The sequence below is a fragment of the Manacus candei genome, unplaced genomic scaffold, assembly GCF_025592945.1.
Source record: "Manacus candei isolate 608988 ecotype Guabito, Panama unplaced genomic scaffold, ASM2559294v1 h1tg000081l, whole genome shotgun sequence".
Classification (NCBI taxonomy): Eukaryota; Metazoa; Chordata; class Aves; order Passeriformes; family Pipridae; genus Manacus; species Manacus candei.
In genome coordinates, this window is record NW_026138129.1 from 5,500,165 (window position 1) to 5,524,053 (window position 23,889).

At 37.0% G+C, this 23,889-nt stretch overlaps 1 protein-coding gene across 9 annotated transcripts in view; it reads left to right on the forward strand.

The window, feature by feature from the left end:
- The window catches only part of UTRN (utrophin), a 368,491-nt gene that overhangs the window by 288,176 nt on the left and 56,426 nt on the right, over window positions 1-23,889 (forward strand). For all 9 annotated transcript variants that reach the window (XM_051811059.1, XM_051811060.1, XM_051811062.1 and 6 more), the window contains 4 exons: window positions 3,979-4,039; window positions 14,401-14,462; window positions 15,482-15,556; window positions 22,365-22,566. In XM_051811059.1, coding sequence (XP_051667019.1) covers window positions 3,979-4,039; window positions 14,401-14,462; window positions 15,482-15,556; window positions 22,365-22,566 — 400 coding nt within the window. The remainder of the gene's footprint in view (window positions 1-3,978; window positions 4,040-14,400; window positions 14,463-15,481; window positions 15,557-22,364; window positions 22,567-23,889) is intronic.

The window sequence follows — 23,889 nt, forward strand, 5'->3', positions numbered from 1 at the left end:
TGTTCTTATTTTAAATTGACAGTTATTTTTTCAATAAACAAGATACAATGTATATAAAATATTACAGCTGTTATGTAAAATAGCAATTCCTGGAGCCACTTTGTCCTGTTCTTAAACTGACAGAACAAACAAACAACTTTAAAAAGTATATGATTTATTTGTTAATTAAATTTAAGCCGTATTAGAAGTATAGCGTACTGTTGCCACAGTGGTTTTGTAGCTCTTCCAATCTCAAACATGTAACCTTGACAGTCAGTTCCTTCACTACTGTGTCACTGTTGAGGCTGTTCTGTTCACCTTTCCTCACCTGGACCATTGCAAATATTCAGGTCACTGATCAGGGCAGGAGGAGAATCAGTCAAAGAGTCCACATGTAAAACTTGCCAGGAAAAGTTGACTGGTTTTGTCTTGACCTGGATCATTTCCTTGATTTGGCTTACAGCTATGTCACAATAAAAAACTGCATTCACAAGACTGAGTGATGAAATGGCTTTCTTGCTGTTTTAAGCATTCATAGAGTTACGTCCAAAGAGACCATGCAGTGCCATATCAGCATACCACAGCCATGCTTAGGGAATCTTCTCCAGGCTTAAGGAGACATTCGTTTTGTTACATGCAAAAGTTAAAAAAGGAAAGCTTCCAGAATGCATGTTGGTAGATACCACAAAGAGCTATAGCCAAGTAACACAGTTTTTGAAAAGCAAATAATATGCAGTTATCCATTTAAACTCTTTGTTAAAGACAACCTCTTTCCCCACACAAACTACAACAAAAACTTGTTAAAAAAATAAAAATAAACAAAACTCTTTTTAGAGATTCAGGTAAACAGAGTTAAAGAACTTATACCTACAATTTTTTATAAAGTCAGTTAAATGAAAGCCAGGGGCAGTAACTTCAAAAGGAAAGTCATAAAAAAGTCATTAAATCTGGAAAAGTAAAGGTTTTATCCTGACAGGTTGCAAGACTGCATATTCTAAATCAAAATTTTCAAACATTTTTAGCAGCAATAAATGACTTCAAACTGTGAGGAACAAGTTGAGTAGTAGTCTGAATAAGACAATCTCAAACTTCAAAAACTGCAATTGATATATATGTATGTCTTGTGCAAATCTTCATCTCCAAAACTGCACTTCTGAATTAGAGGGCAGGTTTTTGTCTGTGCTCATCTGACAACATCTATTTTGCATTTACCTCACATACCTGTTACTTTTCCTCCAAATCCTTACAGGGGAACATAACTTGCCATCACACCGTTGTCAACTGACTAGATCCCAATTTGCAACCGGATTTGTCTACCTTGCATTGGCCTCTTTAGCCACCAGCGTGCTTGTAGCAAATGTGGGTAGAGTCCTTCCCAAATCTTCATTCGTGAAGCCTAGCCGTGATGATATGATGAGATCCCAGTTATCATTTACTCAGTAATTTGTGCTAGCAGAACACTTATCTCTACCTGTTTATCAGATTCATAGAATAGCCCAGGTTGAAAGGGATGGAGTTCAAAAGATCATCTGGTCCAACCTTTCATAGGAATGGGAGCCTAGATGACATTATCCAGCATCCTGATTCCAGCCCCATTAGTCCAGTGATTTCATCTCTGCAGTGGCTAGAAACATCTCAGTACTAAAAAGACACAATACAGCATTTGATACTGCTGTTTGAGTTTGTAGAACACCAAGTAGATGGATTCATGCAGTCCATCACTAAGAAAGTGCTTCAAAGTATTTTTGAAGACTATCAAACAACATATTAGCCCTTCCTAAAATGTTCTGTGCGAGGAGGCTGAGGTAAAGCAGTATTATTAGTCCACTACAATCTATGATCCCTCTTTTTGCTGAGCTGTTGTTTCCTCTCCCTTCATTGGGAGGCAAGAGTATGTTGAACTTTTTTTCAGTGCTTGTGAGATGGAAGGTAAGCCCCTTGCAAGTTAGTAACTGAGCAATAAATTTTATATATGCCTAAAACAGCTGAAGGTGAAGAATCCTCATAACCCTTTGCAAAAGGATTGCTTTGCTGTCTCCTGCCTTAGAAATAGTAACTTGTTTCTTCTGTAATTAATTTATTTTCCAAGGTTGACGATCCACTTCTCTCTGTTGTGTTTTTGTATGCTTCTGAGATGAATCCTTGAACATCCACAGAGTGCTGACTCCACAAGTTCCCTGAAAAATAGCTAGGTATTCAGTGACCTGCTCAAAGCACCTCTCAGCCATACTAATACCAAGAGGCCTGCTAGTGAGTGCCAGAATTGATAACTGCTATGTTCAGTTTTCATCAGGAAACTGCTTTTTAAAAAACAGCAGTCTCATTTTCCAGAGCTTCATGCAGCAGAGAACTGGCAATGTTTTACAAAGGTTGTTTCCAAACAAGTAGAGCATGACTCGGTCCATAGTAATTAGTAATTTAATTGATTACACTTTTTATTCCATATTTGTGTTGTTGAAGAATATCTGTTTTAGCATATAAATTGTAGTTGAGCAATTTTCTAGCTGACATAATTAGTATAGTAGTACAGGAACCACCATAGGTGTGAAATGGCAACACTAGAGAAAGAAACTCTAAAGCTGATTACCACCTTCACCTATCTTGTTGATTTTTTTTTTCCCCCAGAATTATGAATGCTTAAGGATTATTTTTCAGTTAGCTACCTCTGTTTGAGCATTTAACCTTTATTAGTTTTTTTTTTCTCTACCAGGTAACTGCCTACCTCTTAATTGCAAATGTTATTCTCTTCTTTAAATATTGAGATGGAATTTTCTCTATTTTTTCCAGTAAATAATGTGGTTTACTTTATTCCTGTAGTTTCCCAAATATTCTTCTCAGTTAATCTGTGTTTTCAGTACGCGAATGTTTCTTAAATTGTAAACCATGAAATTTTGTGTGAGGTCACAGCCATTAAACCTCTTGGGAAGCAGTCAGCTAGTAGCAGGGTGAGACCTGCCTCTCTCTGTAGCTGCAACAGCCTATGGGACTTACACAGCTTGTTACTGCCAAATGGATGTTTTTTTCCAAAGAGGGATGGGCTCTAAAGTGGGCCATGCTTGCAGAAAATTGCATTAATTGAGAGTTTAATTACTTGAGATGCAATGTGGATCAAAGCTGTGTCTCATTTTAGCAAGTTTTGAAACAGGAGTGTTAGCACCCACGAGTAGGCACTCTGTCTCAGAAGTGTTGCCATATGCGTGCAATATAAATTCATTCAATTGTGATGATCATTTATTCCTACCTGTTCTTTCCATCTCTGGTTCTATAGTGAATCTAGTGAAGTGAGTTTTTTCCATGATAAACCCTAATTACCCAGGTACTAGTCTGGTAATTTCTGATAGGTATGTGTACCTGTGGTTTTTTTCAGTAAGCAGCTGCTTATAAGTTGTCCACCAGCAGTCCTGTTGACCTGAACACTTTTTAACCTTTTATGTCTTGGGATCTTTAGATAAGCATAGTTGTAGTGTCATGTTTGACTTCATGCCTTTTTCAACTCAGTGTGCAGAAGGCTTCTTGATGTTATGGATGATATCTAAGTAATCAATATTAATTTGAGTTGCAAATAGGAACCCTTATATAAGGGTTGTAACTAATAAAAATAAGATTGATATTTCTTCTTTTTTGTCCTGTTGCAGAGCATTAATTATAGTAGTGGAATAATTTATTTTCAAAGCATAAACTTATAATAATTCCATAGAGGTAGGAAAACCAGTGTCTACGTTTTCCCTGAATGGATAGCTTGCTTGCTTAGAATTTGTTATCCTTTGAAGTAGAATCACCACATTTGTTTTATTTCCAGTGTGGCTTCAAATAGATGTCTGGAATCATCTTGATAGATTGCCATAGTTTTCTTTTGCTAATTTTCTAATTACTGAAAATAGTCTGGGAAATTTTGTTTCCATTTGTTATAACCATATAATTATAAAATAAATAAAAGATAGTTAGATTTTTAAATTTGACACGTGCTTTCTCATAACTACCTTGTCTTTATTTCCTCAGCCTCAGTACAGTTTCCATGGCAGAGATCTGTTTCACATAACAAAGTGCCCTATTATATCAAGTAAGTTTGCCTTTTATTCTTTTTTCCTTAACCCTACCAGAGAGTCTTATCGCCATAACCTGGCAGATGAACATAGGGACTAAGTAGTAGCTAGAAATGTTACCAGGAGTTTCTCTACTTACTGTTCTGCTGCATATATTATATAGTCGTGTTTATTGCTTTACATGCTATATAATTTAGAAATATGTAAATAGAAATCAATGACAAACCCAAATTAAAACCTCACTCAAACAGGTAGGAAACAGCAGGGACATTTCAATATAATATGTAATCAGTATTCAAACTAGACTTGTTCTTATGTGTGTGGCTCATCCAGAGTGTAAACTGTAAAGGGAAAAAAAGCTGAATAAGTAATGTATTTAAAAATGCAAAGTTTATAACCTACAGCAAAACAGTGGTGACTAATATCTGTTGAGCCCATTCATCTTTGCGTACCATATTTATTTGGAAATATACATGTGTTGACTGTCCTTCTGTCCTTTTCTTTACTTTATGGAAGTTCTTATGGTGCTTGATTTTAAGGCAAATTATGCATTTTCATAAATATTTACAAAAATTGTACAAATACCTTGATTACCAAGAGGAATGGTCGAGATACTTATTTTGAAAATAATAAAGAATACTTAGTTATGGAGGTAAGGAGATTTTGATGTGTTTTACTCAGAGCAGTCCATAACTTCGCTTTTCTTAATCTATCATCATTTATTTATGTACTGTTTGCCAGTACTTTAAAGATCAAAGATTGCAGCTTTGAGAGGAGGATAGCGCTTTGCCAGAGAGGTAAATGAAATTTTAAGAAGGTGCAGTGTATAGTAAGGGAGACCCAAGCAGTTCATTTTAGGCTGAAGGAAATCTGTTAAAATGTTATCAGTTTGAGTTTGGGAAAAGGGTAGGTTTTTTAAGGTAGAATGACTGTGAGTTGGACTTGAAGATAGTTCATTCTAAAGAACACAAGTGAGGTTTTTTTACTATTGCATATTGCTCATAAATCTGAGATCTGAGAACCACATTTTGTGCTTCAAACAATTTATGAGTACTTGAGAGCTTTGAAAAGCAGGTAACAGTCAATTCGTGTCAGTCAAACCTGTTATGACTCTTGAGGTGTGATGGTTATTTTTAAACTGTCATATGAAGATTAATTTCTTTAAAGGGTCTGAGTAGGTAACTAGAAAAAGCAAAAACCTACTGTGAAGATCCATGAATTCTCTGTGAAAGCATTTGTGCTTCTCCTGAAAAGTTTTGCAGGAGGCAAGAAAAACTATGACACACTAGAGAAGAGGTTCCTGGCTTCGTCCTGAGTGGAAGAGGAGAGGGCAAAAGGATGCAAAGGCTCACTCACTGCCAAGACTCAGACAGAAGTGTATTAAAGTGATCACACCTACAGCAGTAATTCAAGGAAAATGCTGAAGTAGCAAGCTTCAGAAAGCAAGAGGAAAACTACCCTAAGCCTGTGATTTTTTTCTTGTGGGTATGTCCTTACTGGACATTGAAAGATGGCAATTCACTTTCCTGCTCTATCAGAGCTGATAGCTGGAGTTGGGAGGGTTTATCAGGTGTGAGTTGGACCCAGAGGGTTTTGCGGAGCTCGTTGGTACATTCAGAGTTGGGGAACAGAGATGGGAACAGATGGAACAGACTAATATTAAAGCTTCTCATCTGTGCTGAACAAGGCAGATATTTTAAACTTGCATATTTCATGTGTGTATCCTTTTTTCATATTTAATACATTCTTTTGAGTTTCCGAGCATCTCTCTTATCCCACCTCAGCCAAAGTTCAGTTTTTGAGAAATCTTTTTTTTATCATTGCTAGTTGAGAAGAAAGTAAGTCTTTCCAGTTGTGTGCCCTAGGTGCAGTCCTGCAAGCTCACCAGTTGGTGGCCAAGTATCCACTTGTGCTGTGGGCTTCCTCTGGTGTGTTGGCCGCCCTAGAGCTAGACTGGGGGATGAAGCCAGTTGGGGCTGAGAAAGAAACCCCAGCATCCCTCAGAAATTGTTTTAATGGTCTTGCACAGGAAGTTTGGTAAGGGAGCAGAAGTGTAGGGCACGTTCTCTGAGGGGCGAGGTCTTTATAGTAGCAGAGACCGCTGTTTAATTTGCAAGATGGCCTTAATGAAGTCAGCAGGACTAACTACTGCATCTCAAGGAAGACTTTTCCACTAATCTTTCCCTACTTGCAACATGATCTTGTGTCTTGAAAGAGAATGATGGTATGTGTAACTGGTAGGATTTATTTATTTTAAAAAACTTGAGGATGAATACTGAATTTCAGTAGCTTCACAGTCTGAAAAGCAGAGTGACCTTGGCAGTTTCCTACATTTTTTATTCCTTACTGATCTAAACATCGTTTTCAGAAGCAGCTAGATAAATCAGAGAGTTGTGGAAGATAAAGCAGAAAAGAACTGATTCCGAATTTCATTTGCTTTGTTATGATCAGACTGGAGAGTATTCTTGGCTTTAAATACCCTTTTCAATCTTTTTGTGTTCCTTAATTTCAAACACAGTTTAAAGAAGAGAGAAAAACAATACTGACAGAAAAAAACATGCTGACTGTGTGATTAGTGATTACATGAGTGAGACAATTTAAGAGAATAGGCAACAGGATTTAATGATGGATGTTTATATAGAAAGGAATGCTAGGAAAGAGGGAAAGATTGACTTAATTTTCTTTTTTTTTTTTAATTGTACTAACCCCTTGCAAAGACTCGCCTTTGATGTAAAGCACAGCATAAGTAGAAGGAACAGTTATGATGAATCTTAATAACTGTCATTTGAGAACAACTATATTTGTTGTATTTACAGCAAGACTTGTATATTTAGAGGGAAGGTTTAAGATACCACTTGTTCATTTTATGGTATGAAGAAGATAAAAACAGCAGACCAAAGATAATAAAAGTATGATCCAATGTGGCTGAAAAATGAGAAGTTTTAAAAATTTGGAAGTGAAATAAAGGCAAATTGAAATCAGGCCACTTCTAAATACGAACACATAATTTTCTTAGACAACCATAATTCATATATTTTCTTCATTTTGATTGCATATTGTGAGTGTCATTAAATGAGAAATGTAAAATATTCGGAAAGTGACATAATTGCAGATGATGGTGTAGTTGCACCTCTGTTAAGGTATTTGAAAAAAAAAACAAAAAAACAAACTGCACTCTGTAATTTTATTGCACACAGAGAATTAATTTTAGAAAAATTAGGGAATTGCACCTTAGAAGGCAGGAGGGAGTAATTTAGGTAGCAATGAATCTGTAAAGAGAATGTCAAAATGATGCAAGATGTCTGTATTTTCAGATAAGCAGCATTTTTTCTGTTTGTTTTCTAACACCAGAGGTAGCTTGCATTTAAGTGATTAAAGAGAAGTGTCTCTCTGAAAGAGGTCTTTGTGACAGCACACCATCGTGACTTGGGAGTCCAGTTTGTTCTCCCCACCCCATTTACTAACAGTTGGCATGTCTCCCCTTCCTTGGGTTGTATTTAATCAGGTAATGAAGCATGTGAAAGATCAAAAAGCCAGTTTGCAACCTCCTCTGCCCTATGTGTTCAGACAGAGGCAGTCTGGGTTTGGGGCATTTTGGAAAGGAGCAACTTAACTGCTTAGCTAGAAGAAGGATTTCTAATTCATTGGTCTCAGGTTTATCAACTTGCATGTGTCCTGGGCTATGGTGAATATGGTGAACTGAACTTACACACGATTTAGCCTCTCTCTTTTTTTCTCTTGAATTGTCTTACTGTGTAAGTCAAAGTTGCGAAGTAGTGCTGCCTCTGTTGATGTAATTTTATTTAATCCTTTTGCCTCCCGTTTGATTTTTTTTTTCTCTTAATGGCAGTTGATAAAATATTTTGTATCTGTAGTCTGTGTCTTCTGTCACAGTAAAATTCAGTGAAAACCTTAACTGTAAAATCTTGATGCTGCTGGGAAAAAAAAGCTATAGTCTTTCATAATTTATAAAAGAGAATGGGACTAATGAGCATATGGAGGGGAATACAACACAGCAGGCACAGTACTTAATAATGCACTTTAGGTAATGAAAGTGTGAAGTTTGGGCAAAAGGTTTGGCAAGCTTGCCATTGAATACATATTTCATAGATTGGTTTGTAAAGGTTTGAGATTTAATAAGGAGAATTTTCTGCTGTTGTTGATTTATAACTATTTCTATCATACAAATGAGACATCCTTGGCCTCCATAATAGTAAATGAAAAAAAAAAGCCTATATTACATAGCGTTTCAATAAAAATATTCTAAAGATAAACAGAGTAATAAAGGAGACACTATGTATAATAATTAAACATCCTTGAGGAAAACATGATGAATGTGCAGAAAACATAATTACCCTGGTGTTTCTCATTCTTATTCTTTTAACTGTAATTTAAGTGTTCTTCAGCAGTGTACCTTTCAGTGCTGTAAGTTATTAGATATTTGTACTGTGCAGAAGAAACAAAAGGGTGATACAGAAGAGGTCACAGTAAGTTTAATCTCATGCAGGACATTACATAGAGAGAGCAATTTCTTGATGTAGCCATTAAATTGATCCATATCAAACACCATAGTTGCCATGTTTACTTTTCTGTAATCCTGCAGAGAGGCTGACATAACGAACATGTTAGAAATTCCATGTTATCACCTTCTATATCATGTTTAACTTTATGGGGTACAGGAATAAAATGTTTTCTGCTTCTCCATTTTTTAATGCTCTTTAGAAAGTCTTTCCTGATGTTTGGTTTATGCCTGTATGGGGAAGATGGGGACAATTAATGGAACAGAAAAGCCTTATTTTTTTTCCTTATTCTAGTTATATGCATAATCCCATTTTTTCAAGTATTGGGAAGTATTTCCCTTAGAAGGGAAAATAAAATCTGATTTGCAGAAAGAGATAATACAGGTTTGAGGTTTTGAGAGTTTCTTCAATTACCAGTTCCTGTGCTGGTCTTTGTTTTCAATTAAAGAAACGCAGTAGCACATTTTCTCTGGAGTGATTTCAAAATATCTGCATATAAATTGTTCTACCAACCTCTAAGATGCAATAGCATGGGGATGCATTATGCCAATTTTTTTTTCACCACAAAACAGTATTTTTCTAATGGGTTTAAAAAGAAAAAAAGAAAATATACAGTATCTAGATAAAACACTGACATATTTATGAAGTGAAGATGTTATACCCTTTGGATTTTGACAAGGGCAGCAAAGTCAGAGTTGAGTGCTGTCAAATCATTAGTGATTAGTAAAGATCCTGATTTAAGGTAGTGTTTTGTGCAAATGACTACAGGAACAGAAAGGAACTTAACGTCATACCAGAGTACTGTTTCTTGTGGTGTTTGCCAGCGATTATCAACACAGGCCTTGCCCATGTTAAGAAATGATAAAAAAAGACCTACAGACCTGTTTCTAGTTTTCTTTCTGGTAGAAAAAAGCTGAAAAAGAACAAATGGAATTTTTTTCACAACTCCATGGGCATCTTGAAACACCTGGAGATGTACAACCTAATCCTTTCACTTCAACAGGACTGTTCTTTTATTTCTAGAGAACATAAGTTAAGTGACATGCTCACAGTTCCCCAGCTTTTTATTTACAACCAGGAAGTGTTTTTAAAATAGAATACCTTTGCCAATTATAATTAGAAAGCTGCCACCAAACATGATGAATAAGAAACGGATAGTAAGGGCAAATGTTTGTCATGTAAACTTTAGAGCACTCCATTAGTATGTGAGGGTTTTGTAATTTGGAGTATTTTATGGTTATCATGTTTTTTATTTAGTAAAATTTACACAAATGCCTTTAGACTTTTTAAATTACACTGTTTCCTCAGGTAATATATTTATGGGTGCATGTTTTGCTGCATGGCTTACATTGGGGTCCATAAGTTTGTCAGAAGAGACCTAGAAGACACTTGCTCTGAATAACTCAGTCTTTTGATACTAACAAAAAACCAGTGCTTCTTAGTGAAACGCTTTAAATTCTTCCCTGACTAAACCATGTGGATGGTAGTGTGTAATATGTTTGTACCAGTTGTGTTACTGCCCTGTAGACCAGCTCACTTCTGTGATAGCAGAAATACCTTCTTATGCCATCCACTGTGCAGAATGAAATCTGGTGACCTGGGTTCCTGTAGACCTTGAAAAATTCCTTTTTTTTTAGGTGCCATCTACAAACAAGATGAATAATGAGCCCAACTGTTGTTCACTTTCAGTCAAAGGAAACATCACCTCACTCTACAAGTAATTCTTGACATTAGTAGTGTACTTGCAAGAGAAGGTGATTCTTGACTCAAGCATCACTGTGGCCTGGCAGGGTAGTTGTAATAGAGAGGAAAGACTCACAACATTTGTCTGCTCTTGGTTAAATGCCTGTTTTGAATCTTTTCAGAAGTTCAGTGAGATGAGTTTTTTATAGCTCTTATTTATAAATTTACAATTGCATCTTTTTAGCTTGGCTCTGTCCAGAGTAGTCTGGCTTTGGTATCTAAGTGAAACCTACCCATAGAATATATTCAGTGATGGTAGCAGCACTGCCCGCAACAGTGAAGCTGCTACCTCCTTTGACCTCCTTGGACAGACTGTTGAGCTGGTGATTCACTCTCTCTGAACCCATTCCTCTTCTCTACTGGATCTATGTACAGAATTGCTCAGCTGTTACCAATGCTTTCTTGATAGGTGTTTTTGGATTAAGCTGGCACAGTCATGTTCACCCTCTGTAGTCATTTAGCATCTGTTAGATAGTACTGACTTTAAGGTAATTGTGGACAAGTCAGGGAGAAGGGATTCTCTCTTGCCTTTTTTTCAGTTTCATCAGATGATGTTCACTGGGCCTCCTTTCTCACACAATCTGCATGGCATAGAAAGAAACTAAGTGATAAGTTTTAAAAACCCATTAATCTGTACACAGTCTGGCACAAATGTATTTCTCTTGCAAATAAAATAGAAACATAAAAATGTTTTATGTTTATTATTTTATTAGGAATAAGTTTCGTGTTCTGTAAAGGGAAAATTTAGCTATTCAGGTATTTACTGCATTAAATTGAGAAACGAGATGATAGGGCAGGATATAAAGGTTTTGGATTTCTCCTTCGCTTTTTCTGCTTCATGTTAAGCAAAAAAAAAACAGAAGAAAAAACTAAACAGGGTTTTTTTGCGTGGCATGTTGTCACTTTTAAAGTGATTTTAGTCTTTCAGATAAAGTTGTACTGACACTTTATATTTAAAGTATACAATTTCAATAATGAAACTGTTGTTTGTTCTTAAATCTTGGAAACTTGATTTAAGGGGTAAAGTTTGATTAGTAAAATAAGTTCTAATTCATTGCATTTTGGTTTATAAATTACTTAGAAGATGTAATCTAAATTGCAATTAACTATACCCACATCCTAATTAAGCATTATGAATGTGTAATGGAGTGTATTTCCAGAGGGATAATAAGAAAAGAGTGAGAATTTATCCAAGTATTTAACTATTTTTTTCTTCCTTTTTTTTTTTTAAATAAAAAAAATTAAAAAAAAAAGAACGAGGTCTCTGGACCTAGCAAAAAAAACTTTGCGCTTCTGCTACACTTCCCAGGTGAGATTCTTACAGCACCCCACTAGTTGGAAATAGATTTGTTCATGGAACTGTATTTTCAATACTAGAAAATAGGGAACTCAGAACTAAAGGCTGCAATTCAACAAAGTCTTTATAATCATGACTAATTTTGACATCATAGATTCTAAGGCAGTAAACAGGATTTGGTTCAGCTGCATTGCATGTTGTTTACATTCAGTGCTTGCACTAGTATTTCAACATTTAAAATAGAGAGAAATGTATTTTTATGTATACGTCTATGTACAGCTTCTGTCACAGTCCTACCACCTCCTTTACTTTTAACATAAAAGTTTGAAGGTGTTTAAGACTTTTTTTTCCTCAAAAAATCCTAGGAAATCCTTTTCAGTTATTATGTTGATAGCAAAATTACCAGTTTTTTGGCATTTTGAGTTTTTTGTTTTGTTTTGGGGTTTGACTTTTGGAGGGGGGTTCTTAGGAAAGTTGAGTTGAAGCAATGTCCTTAAAACAGGCATTTTTAAATTGATTGCATATTGGTTCCATTTTTGTGGGCAGTTGCAATGGGTTTTGTCAGCAGAAATCAATCCTAATTGGCAACATGATAATTATGACATCCCGCTTAACATGATAGTGCAGGCATTTGTCAGCTTCAGGAGTACTTTTGAGGTTATTAAATAAGTTGGCCTGTTTGAACCATTATATTTTCTCTTCCTGTTTACTGAAACTGTATATGTTCTTCTTTCTAATATACTGTAGTCCTTTGACACCAGGGTTTTTGAGAATGCTGTAGTCAGTTGCCTTTACCTTGGCAAAGCACCAAACCTAGATACATCCCTTTCTTGTTGCTGGCTTCATGATGATTTATTGGTGTGCCTTTTCCAGGAAAATGATTGTCAAGCAATTTGTTTTTGAAATGACTTTTCTGGACAAGGATAAACATAGTACTGTTTTAAAAGTGTCTATCTAGAAAGTGCAAACCAATGATTTAGATACTGGCATGCATTAGCTTTGGAGTGCAGTATATCAGAGGCTTGAATGTGAAACATGAATGCAGTTCATGTGATGATGATATCACACTGAAATAAAATGAAAGTTTCTGTTCAGGAAAAATGTGTTCAGATGTAAATATGTTCTTTAATGTTCTTCTGAATTGGGGACTGTTTGCTATAGCATTTCAAAGTCAATCAAGGTCTAGCAGAAGTTGTTTTGGTTGTTGTATAAATCTCTCTTGTTTAAATATAATCATGTGCAGGGCTTCTCCTTCCTTTCAGTTATCTACTAGGGAATAATCACAAAGAAGGAAAAGAAGATTTATACCTACTGTATTAATAGAAAATATGTAATTTTGTCTATGAACTTCCATGAAGTACACCTCACAAAGTTGTGATGATGCCAGATAGACAAATGAGATCCATGGCAGAGTGTGAAACCTGATGACAGGGAAAAGCTGTCCCTGAAGACTTAGGCTAGATTGAAAGCTAGAAGGGTCACACTGGTGCATGGACTCTAAAATGAAGATCGTATCCCCTGTGTAGAGCCATATTTCATGCACTTTCTACTAATGTATCAGAGGGTAATCTAAAGAAGGACCCTCAGCACTTCCTTTGTTAGGAACCTGCCTCCCCTTTATGGTACCTTGTCCTGTCTCTGCAGCTTTTCAGAGCAAAGACCTTCTATCCCATTTTTTTTGTACCACCTAGCATAAAACGGTTCATTCTTGGTTGGTTTCTCAATTAAAAAATAAACGCTGATGATAAATTATTGTGCACTCACTGAGGTACAGCCACTTATATATACCAAATGATAATACAGTTCACTACATTTAATGGTATTTAAAGTCATTATTTATAACAGAGTATCCCTCCCTCTACGTGGAAAAAGAAGTGTGCACATTAACAATTTTCAGATGGAAACAAAGGTGAAATACATGGCATTCTCTACTCATTACTGTTAAATTTGCTAACCTAGCATAATTTCATTTTCATTAACTTTTAAAGATAATTCTGTGATCTTTTTAACATGACTTCTCTGATTAATTATCTTGCAAATCTAATTCAAATCTAATATTTGTGAGTAAAAATGTGCAATCATTCCAGCAGTTAATATTGATAAATACAAGTAAAATGTGACTCACAGAAGGGAACTGGAGATTTCCGTGGACATAATACGTGTTTTGACCCCTACGGCTGCATACTTGAAACCTTGATAAATTGAAACAGCATCACTAAACAGTAGGTAGAGGGATGCTGCCTGTTGTATCTCTGTTCTGTGAACAGTAGTGTAGAGTGCACCCCATAAATGAAGATACTTATTGATTGGTTGTGTGAACAGCAATTAGGCTTTCCATTTGACTCCCATGATTTTAAAGGTCCTCTCCAACCTAAGTGGTTTGATAATACATACAGATAAAGCTTAAAATTATTGTATGTGTTCTGATACATGTACTCAGATATACAATGAAGATTGAAATAAAATCTCAATACTTTTTATTTTTTAATTGTTTTTACAAGTATGTTTATTGTTTTTACAGCCTCAGGAAATTTTTGCATTTTACCTTATTAGCTTACCTCTTAGCTGCAGGATCAGAGTTCAATGGTTATAGTCTTAGTTAGAATCGAAAGTAAATATTATTAAATATGGGTGGGCTATGGCCTGTCTAACTTTCTGATTAGAAAGTCGAGGAAGTGAATGACACAGATTATGTGTTTTAATTAGTGCTGAGGGATTTCTTGCCGCTTATATGCAGAAAATCAGAATATCTTTGGGTTTTATTCTTTGTAAGTGTGAGTGTGTTTCCTGAAACTCTGATTACTTTGTTCCTTTGTAGTCATGAGACACAGACAACTTGTTGGGATCATCCTAAAATGACTGATCTGTTCCAGTCCTTGGGTGAGTGCATTTCTTAAAATAAAATATTATGTGATTTTTATTCCATGAGTAAAAACTCCTTTGTATAATGACCATGTTTGAGTTGCCATGAATTGTGTGTAACAGCATTTCCCACTTTGCAGTGAGACACACTCTGCATGAAACCTACTGCCTTGGTCGTGCCATACATATTGTCTTTGCTAATATTAATTCTGAACAATATACTCTGTATGCTTTAAGGCAGTACCTTGTTTCTTTTCTTTTAACTTCAAAAGGAATTGTCCAATGATATAGGCTGTCTGTGTGTTTAAGCCAGGATGCTGGGCTGCAAGGAACTAATTTTTGTAATAAATCAGAGCAGCTATGCTTTTGGTAAAGGCTAAACTGTATTATGATACAATTAGTTTGATGTGCCCTGATAGCATCAGCATTTACTGTGAAATCTCCCATTCTTAGGAGAGAAAGGCTAAAAATACTATTAAGTGAGGAAAAAACGTTACTGTACCAGTTTCTAAAATAAATCTTACAGCTGTCTGACTGTTCCTTTTGAAACACTGCTTACATAGAAATTATGACTTAAAAAGGCATTTTTTTTCTGTTACTGCGACATTTGCTGCCCTCTGTTTCCTGTATGTTATCTGATGGAATTGTAAAGTATTTGCAAAACATACTGTATTTGAGCAATTGTCCAGAAACTATGAACCAGTGCATAACATGTATGTAAAACTCTATTGTATGTGTTTGATTTATATGTGCCAAGTCAGTGTTTCTAGCGTGTTTCAAGCTAGTGTTTCTAGGATTTCTGGGGTGCCAATCTCTTAAGGTCCTGGACTGTCAGAGTCAGAAGGCTTTCCCTGCAGATGGATTGGACTGAAATCCCAACTTGTCAGGTTTTTTAATTTGCTCTGATATATCCTATTAATTCATTGCAGAGAAGACAAGGGATAACAGACTTCTTCCAAAATGTGAAGATTTATATGTAAAGGAAAATTATGGACTCTATATTTAGGGCCTCTCATATTTCTGTTCTGCTGTTTCAGCTGATTTGAACAACGTACGCTTCTCTGCTTACCGTACAGCCATCAAAATCCGGAGACTGCAGAAGGCACTGTGCTGTGAGTTTGACCTTTGAGACAAATTGTTTCTCTATAGTACTTGGAGAAGGGAGGGTCATCTTCAGTCTAACAACATTAATGTTTAACAGTGGACCAGATTTCATCCTTGGCACACTGTCAACCAACAAAATGGCAAAAAGAATTGCCAATAGTAGGTGTCATTATTGCAAGTAAATGAAATAAAGTAATAAAGAAGGAGGTGCAGCGGGTAAGTTGAAATGGTATGCCCACTAAGAATGCTTTGAGAAGTGATAGGGAAATAGATTTTGGACCTATTGAGTATTTCATATGGTTCCTGATATGAGCTAATACAAACTGACGTGGAATGATGTGAGCTAAAGTCCTGACCTGTGACATAAACTCAGGTATTTTGTTATATTTTAGAGAGTTCTGTTCCATGCTGTACAAACTTCAATTAAAAAGATCTTCAGGCTGCTCAACAATACAGTCAGTATTGCTGTATGTTTTAATCACAAAAAGCTACCAGGACAGAATAAACTATTATTATTAATGGCAATAATAGTATGTGTATATGTGCATGTGGGATACGGGTAATGGTCTTAAATTTAAATGGGAAATAACAATGCATTTAATATACTCGTTGGATATTCTGCCCAAGCCTACTGGCATTTGTCCCTGTTCCCAAGCAATCTAATAATTCAGCCTCAGTCTGCTCTAAAGTACACATATATTTTGTCAGTAGGAAAGGATAGGTGTCTACTGAGTAGGCTCAGTGACTTCATTTCCAAAGTTGACGTTTGTATCTCCGATTTTCTGTTCTATATTTTCTAGGTATTTTAAAAAGCATTTCATATTATATCACAATTATGTTTTAATTCACCAGCAGGTTGCATGACTACCACGTTCATTCAAAGTTTAGCAGCCTCAGAAGTGAGAGGTCAGGAGATCTGCTGGTCTCTGGACTTGGAACTTCTCCAAGTCATACAGCATGTTCCACTGAGGTTCTGTGCTCTTGTCTGAATCTCCTGTGCAAAGCAAACTGAATTTTAAAAACTATTAGGACTTTGATTGGAAAAGGAAATACATAAGAACACACATCTACCAGAGGGAAAATAGGGTGAAGTAGAAAAAGCAAAAGGAAACTGGAAAATTTTGGAAGGAGATATGGGATGTGAATGAGTGTGAAGGTTGTGGATTTTAGACCTTTTAGAAGGTCTTGGCAACAGAGGGTATAAAGGTAGTGAATGACATTAGCAAATTTTCTTGTTATAAATTAGGGGTCCTTGCTGTGGAAGGACTTTTCAGCCCTGAAGGGTGTACAGTACTACATTTTGAGTAGGAACACAAGAAGTGCAAAGCCATCCTAAAGGTGCAAGCATGAAAGGAGTTGTGGAAAGAGGGATCCCTACCCAACCTCCAGGTGGTTAGTTTCCTTTCCTCCCTAGAAGACAGCAGTCTGATCTTCTGATATGCATCGTGCTAAATGAAACTGTGCCTGAGATGGTAACTGGCTACTCCAGAAAACTAGAACGTATCTGTGCACAGCACAGGCTCTTATGAGTACCTCTCGCCCCTTCTTCATATGCTGTTCTGGCTTCTCACAGAATTTCTAATCAAGTTCAAGATCTTAGATTCAAGGTTTTATATCTGGGAAAAAAACAGAACCTGTTCTTTGGAAAATTGTCTGTTGGTATTGAAATAAAAACTATTTCTTTGGCATAGCCTACACTTCTTTGTGCAAGAGATGTGGTCCAGTCCAAAACTATAGTTTCATCTCCCAGCAAGACTAAAGTCCATTATGAGCTTTCCACTTATCAATGTGCAGAGTATAAAGTATTCATCAGCATGTACCTGAAAACAAAAAGCAAAGCAGGAAATCAGAAAGCAAGATAAAATTCTCCTTGTGTGTGCTACTCCTCAGGGAAGAGTGTGAAAAAACAGATTGAACATGACAGATGCTAATCATGTTGCTTATTTCTGACAGGCATACAGATTGTCTAGTGACCTGTATAGACCAGATTTTGCTTTCATACTTCTATAGGCTTTGAAGAGGGCCATACTTTCTGCTCTTACTTTTATTAAAAAATGTATCAATTTCTGTAGTAAGTGCCATGGTTAACTCTCCTCATTCACGGTTTTCAGAAGTGCCCTCCTATCATCTCAAGTTTCAGGGAAGGGAGGTGAAAGAGGAGGACAGAAGGAAGTAGTAAGAAGTAAAGAGAATATGCTGGTTTGAAAGAACCAGGAGTAAAACTTGTCATTTCTACAGATCCAATCTGCCTTATCTGTGAAGCTGTTTGTTTACTTCATCTCTATGCTTTGTGGGAAGAGACAACAGCTAAAAAAACTTTGTCTTTAGTATACACACATACCCGACAAAGGATCGGTGTAATTTGTGAAAACACAATATTGTGAGTTTTTAAGGAAGACTTTGCAGATTATCCACAAAGCTAAATGCTAGATGAATTTTCTGTTTCTGAACAGGAACTCATTATGATCTGGCGCAACTTTAAAACCGCCTTCAAAAATATAATTGGTGCTGTTCCTTTTGTCATTGTTCACATAACAGATTATTTCTTTCTAGAGAATATGTCAAATTCCCTTTGACTGTGATGATTTTTAACCTGATTCTGTCCCATAAATGGCTGAGATAGCAAAAACGCAGATGTGCTAGCACCTCCTCTCTAAGGAAGGGGAGACTGGTTCAGCACTATCTAGAATTTCTTAACTTTTATTTGTTAGCGGTTTTGTTCTGAGGAAGGGAAAGAGTAATCTTCTGTGCCACTGCCATTCTTTCTTTAGTCTGGGTTACTTTATTCTTCCATTGTATTTCTTGTATTTTTAACTGTGGATGCATTTTAAAGGTGTTTGGATGCAGAGTGCTTCAGAAGGGCTTATGTGCTAAGGCAAAGGAAACGTCAAAACAAATCACCACAAATAGACATCACTGTAAAATAAGACAAATTGCTGTCACAGCCTCAGTGTGTGTGTATAATGGCAAAGGCCTTTTGGGTGGGAACTCCAAGGGCACAGCTGGAACTGGATGCACAGTCCTACTGGCACCCGATAGATATTGACCTTGCAGTGGAGACTGATAATGTATAGCAATGTTAGTGCTTTACAAGCAGGTTCGGGAGTATGTAATTTGAGAACTGTACTTTAGAAAACTTTGCTAAGGCCGTATCTGTCTTCTTGGTAAGTGTCAAAAAAACATGTTTCTGGTGAAGGTATTTGCTCTCATTTTCCTCATTCCCTTTTTAAAATAGGAAAGTAGAGTTATGTTTCATCTTGGTTTTTGACAGGTAGATTCCTACAGAGACAAACGTGTGCATGCATCTACATGTTTTTATTGTGCAGGTATATAAAGAAGGTGAAAAGAACAAATTCTTAACCTCTCTGTCTCTGATTATATGGGATGGGCCAGATGTACTGACAGTGCCTTCCCACTGTAGCAGAAGAATGGGGCCAGAGAGAGTCCTGTGTTGCAGTTGTACTGGGCAGCTACGCAGCACCAGGTCCTGACTATAATATTTTATTGTCCAGCATCCTTTAGCTCATTTTCAAGAAATTATAGTGCCCCAGGTACTGAAGTGTATTACTGAAAGGCAAAAAAGGAACAAAATCACCATGTATATTCAGAATTCTGACACTGAGTTCCTCTAGGTGATTTAAAATTTAAGAATGCTAATGGGAGTATCAACCACACAAGTTGAAGAAATGGAACATTTAGGCACATGGGACTAAAAGAGGGAGAACTGTGAACACTTCCTTCAGTGCAGTCTCTTTGCAGGAAATTTACATTTCAGCTGTCATTTATAAGATCTTTTTAATACAAAATCTCCACAGTAGTGCCTGACTATCTTCTGTGGGATTAAAGCAGCCTCAAATTTGCCATTAGCAGCTGCATGTAGTTACTTGCTACTGAGTCAGTCACTCACATCTGCTTTAACAGTGCTGAATTACATGGTTTCTGCTAATAGTTTTTCTTTGGGAAGGTCTCCTTGCTGCAGAAAGGAAAGAAGTGGCCCTTGTGCCCATTTGTTGATTAAAAGCAGGATTGGTCATTCAGCATACTCCAGCAGTTGCAGAATGGTGCTGCACAAATGCACTGAAAACTGCGTGGGCATCATGCCAGAAGTGGCATGACAGGATAACTGCCTGTACCCAAAGGTTATTTAGCCAGGTGAGTGCTGAAATGAGCAGGGGTGGAAATAATTTCCTTTGGTTGTTTTCCATGGATGGTGTCATCCAAAAGTGTAACTTTAGCTTAATTTGCATTAGTATAGCAGCAGAGTTTTCTTTTTTTTAGTATGAAAATACTGAAAATACCTTTCCCAACTCTCTCTGGAATCCTTTGGCAGAAATGTGAATGTGAGACCTTAATGCTAGCAGATCAAGATGTGAAGATAGCAGGCTTAGTGTCTGTTGAACTGCTGTTTTCAGTGCAAGGATGGTTATGTTAAGCCAAACCCAAAGGCTACAACTTTCTGGCATTCCAAAGGTTTCCAAGTGTTCACTGGCTTTAAAAAGGGCAGCTTTTGGGTGCTGTCAGTCTGTTTGTGAAGCTGCTTGCCTGCTTTCAGCCAACCATTAAGTACCTTATACAAACAGGTTGGAAAATAACCAGAAAACACAAAAAAACCCAACCAAACAAAAAAAAAAAGCAAACAAAACAAAAAAAGCTACCACAGCAAAACAAAGCTAAAACAAAACCAAACCCAGCAAACTGGTTGCAAAAGTTTTGTTGGGTTTTTTTCCCACTGTATAGGTCATGAAGGAAAAACATGATAAGTGGCTATCTCCTGAGTTCAGTATTTATATGGTTGGATAGCAGATTATAGTTTTGCACGTCATTTCACCCTTCTCCCTCCACTGCTTCAAAAAGTAGTCAAGGTTACATTTTGACCTGTGTGTAGGCTCGTTTTGTTTTTAAACATGCCTGTGTGCCTTTTCCAGTATATTTCCAGCTATTGTAGAAGATTATGCTGCAGGGAGTGTACTGCCAAATACTTTATCTACCTCAGGTCAAACTAGTGGTAAGGTGTTTTCCTGCAATTACCAGTCTGCCTCTTTGATAAATATATGACTGGCATTTATTTGCAAACCCAAGAGATGGGCTTAAAAAAACCACAACCAACCAAACAAAAAAGAAAAGCAAACAAATGTAAACCCCCTGTAAATCTGATACTGTAAAGTTAGAAGAGAATGTACTGGTATTAGTGCAGGGGAGGAAGAGCAAGGGCTGTGAGGTACTGTTTCTCATTTTACGGTGAAGTACTTACTTGTTTTCCATCCCAAGCTAGACTTACCCAATTTGCGTGGGCTGCCCTTGTGTGGTTCTTATTTAACACTCTGCTCTGCTCTGCTCTCGTGATACCACGCTTAGAGTACTGTTCTCAGCACAGAAAGATATGGACTTGTTGGAGTGGGTCCAGAGGAAGGCCCTGAAGATGACTGGGGGATGGAGTACCTCTCCTATGAGGACAGACTGAGAGAGCTGAGGTGATTTAGCTGGAGAGAGAAGGTGGCTCCAGGGAGACTTATAGCAACCTTCCAGTACCTAAAGGGGGCTTATAAAAAACGAGGGAGAGTGACTTTTTACATGAACAGGTAGTGATGAGACAAGGGGAAACAGTTTTAAACTAAGTGAAAAGACATTTAAATTAGATGACAGAAGGTGATGAGGCCCTGGAACAGGTTGCCCAGAGAAGGTGTGGATGCTCCATCCCTGGAAGTGTTCAAGGCCTTGTTGGATGGGGCTTTGAGCAACCTGGTCTAGTGGGTGGCATCCCTGCCCATAGCAGGGGGGTTGGAACTAGATATTTAAGGTCCCTTTCAATCCAAGTAATTTTGTGATTCTGTGATTTGTTCTATGACTATTGGTGTAGAGCAATTCACAACACAAGTGTCATGTTGAGGTTTTTTTCCTTTGAAAGATGGCATTTATAGTGCAAATGTGTTACTAACTCTTCAGAAACTGCTCAGTATGAGCTTGAAATATACTTCAACTTCATGTTGTTTAAACTGTGCCAAGCATACATTGCAAGTATTTTTTTCACTAAAATCCTTTCTTGTGTAAAAAAACGTCACTGAGGATTATGCTATATATGTTTACTCTCTTCCACTTGCTTTATTTTCACAATGCAAACCCCAGATTTTCACAATGACATTTGGGTGGTTTTGGAGCAAAATCCTTTTTGTCTGTAAGATATCCATAACGTCACCAACTGCTGGTACAAAGAATCTTGTAATAAAGGAGATCAAAACGTTTTTCATGAAAGCATAGTATTTAGTGTTCTGGAAAACTGCAATAAATAATCTCCCTGTGTCCCTCTCCCTGCTTTCTTTTAAGCCCTAATTTAGCAGCTGCTGTTCAGTTAATCAGGCCTCAGTACATTGTTACTGCATTTAAGAGAACATTGCTACCTGGGAATTTGTTTTGCTTTAAATTTAATCAAAACTGATAATCATTTTATGGGATTCTACTTTATGGTCAATATGAAGAATCATGTAAACCTAGTGGACGCTGTGTGTGCACTGAGGTTAGGATACTCCACTTACACAGACTACTTCAGCAGCTATTTTAATGCTGTTGTGAGATGTGCAGTGTCATTATGGTATTCTTATTCTATTTTTAAATATATAGTACTGAATGCTGTTGACTTGTCATAGAGAATGGTTTGTCACTATAATGTTACTGAGCGAAAGGTACTTAGCTAATTTTCAGCAGTGTTTGCTACAATGTGCACGAACAAGTGCACATGAATAAGTATTGTCAATGCTATATTCATACCTTTTTTCTTTTTTTTCCTTTTTCTTTTTTTTTTTTTTAATCACCTGTTGTTAGTGGACCTTTTGGACCTGAACACAACAAGTGAAGTTTTCAAACAACAGAAGTTAAGTCAAAATGACCAGCTGATTGGTGTCCAGGATGTGATCAGCTGTCTCACTACTATCTACAGTGGACTTGAAGAGAAACACAAAGATATGGTGAATGTTCCTCTCTGTGTAGACATGTGTCTTAACTGGCTGCTCAACGTGTATGATAGGTAAGTAAAAAGTTTTTAGTCACAGTGTGTACCCCAGGAATATAAATAGTATTAACAAAGTATGCATCATGGAGACAAAATTGGTAATTTTTGCACACATGACTCATCAAAAATGGTAGGTTTATAGGACTCTTGTATATTTTTTTCTGAGTTACTTTCTTGAGCAAGTGCTCATAATAATAGAAAAATGATAAAGCCTTAAAAAGTTATTTAATAAAAGGTTACGTATCTTGATATTTTTGACTCAGTAGTGAAAAAGTGCAGTTGCTTGCAATGACATATTTCTTATGCTATCCTGCTCAGATACGCTGAACAAAAGGTACACTGCTTTTATACTACCAAACACACTTTGAAAGGTTTTCAAGAAATGTATATGCGAGTAGAGAGCTAGATACACTGCTTTAGCTGTGTTCCTGCTGTAAATGTTCCAAATTTCCCAGATTGTTTGCCATTTATACCAGATTCTATTTCTGCCACAGGTACGGACAGTTTTGTTGTTTATTTTACACTTAGTTATTTGCAGGCCATAATGCTGACTGAGCTCCCTGTCCTCAGTCCTCTATTGAGTAGAGGTTGTTCTGATCTCAGCCCTAAAGCCTGTCTGATTCCAGAGGGTCAGCAGTGTCCTTGTTTGCTTCCAGCAGGTGCAGCTCCTGCCACATATGAATTCTGAGGATTGGTGTTATGTAGTCCACCTGCCCTCATCCTGGCAACAAAGGTGTATTTCCCCAGGGGATTGTGTTTTCCTCAAGAATGTTTTGGAATGCTTACAGTGAGAATTTGTGGGTTCATTTAAATACACATCTGCTATTTCTAGAGAGAAAACTGAGCCTCAGAAAGCATGAGGAAGTCCACTTCAGCAGTCCCCTGTGGTTTTGGTCAGTCCTTTCTGAGCCCCCAGTCACTTGTTTCTTCTGCTTGATGTGGAACTCTGCCCTACCCTGTGTCAGCCTGCATGACCTACAAGCAGTAGGCTTTTATTTGGTTGTCCTTTTGAGTCATGAGTTTGTTCCTCATTTTCTTAGAGGCATTCACTATTTTCATCTCCCATATGTAGTAAAACCCGGGGAAAGACATGATTTCCATCAGCTCCTCCATGCCCTACAATGTGTCTCTTTACATTCCTTCAGCAAAGGCATTTCAGGACTACTCTGGAGCTAACGCAGTAGTGCAGTGCATGGTGTGGTCCACTTCAGTGTGTCTAGTTGAACGTGTGCTTTAGTTTGGAGTTATACATAGAATTACAAATCAAAATTTCTAAGCTCCATGAGGTTGGTTAGAAAATTTATTTCCTTTCTCCCTATTTGAAGATAAAAAGAGTGA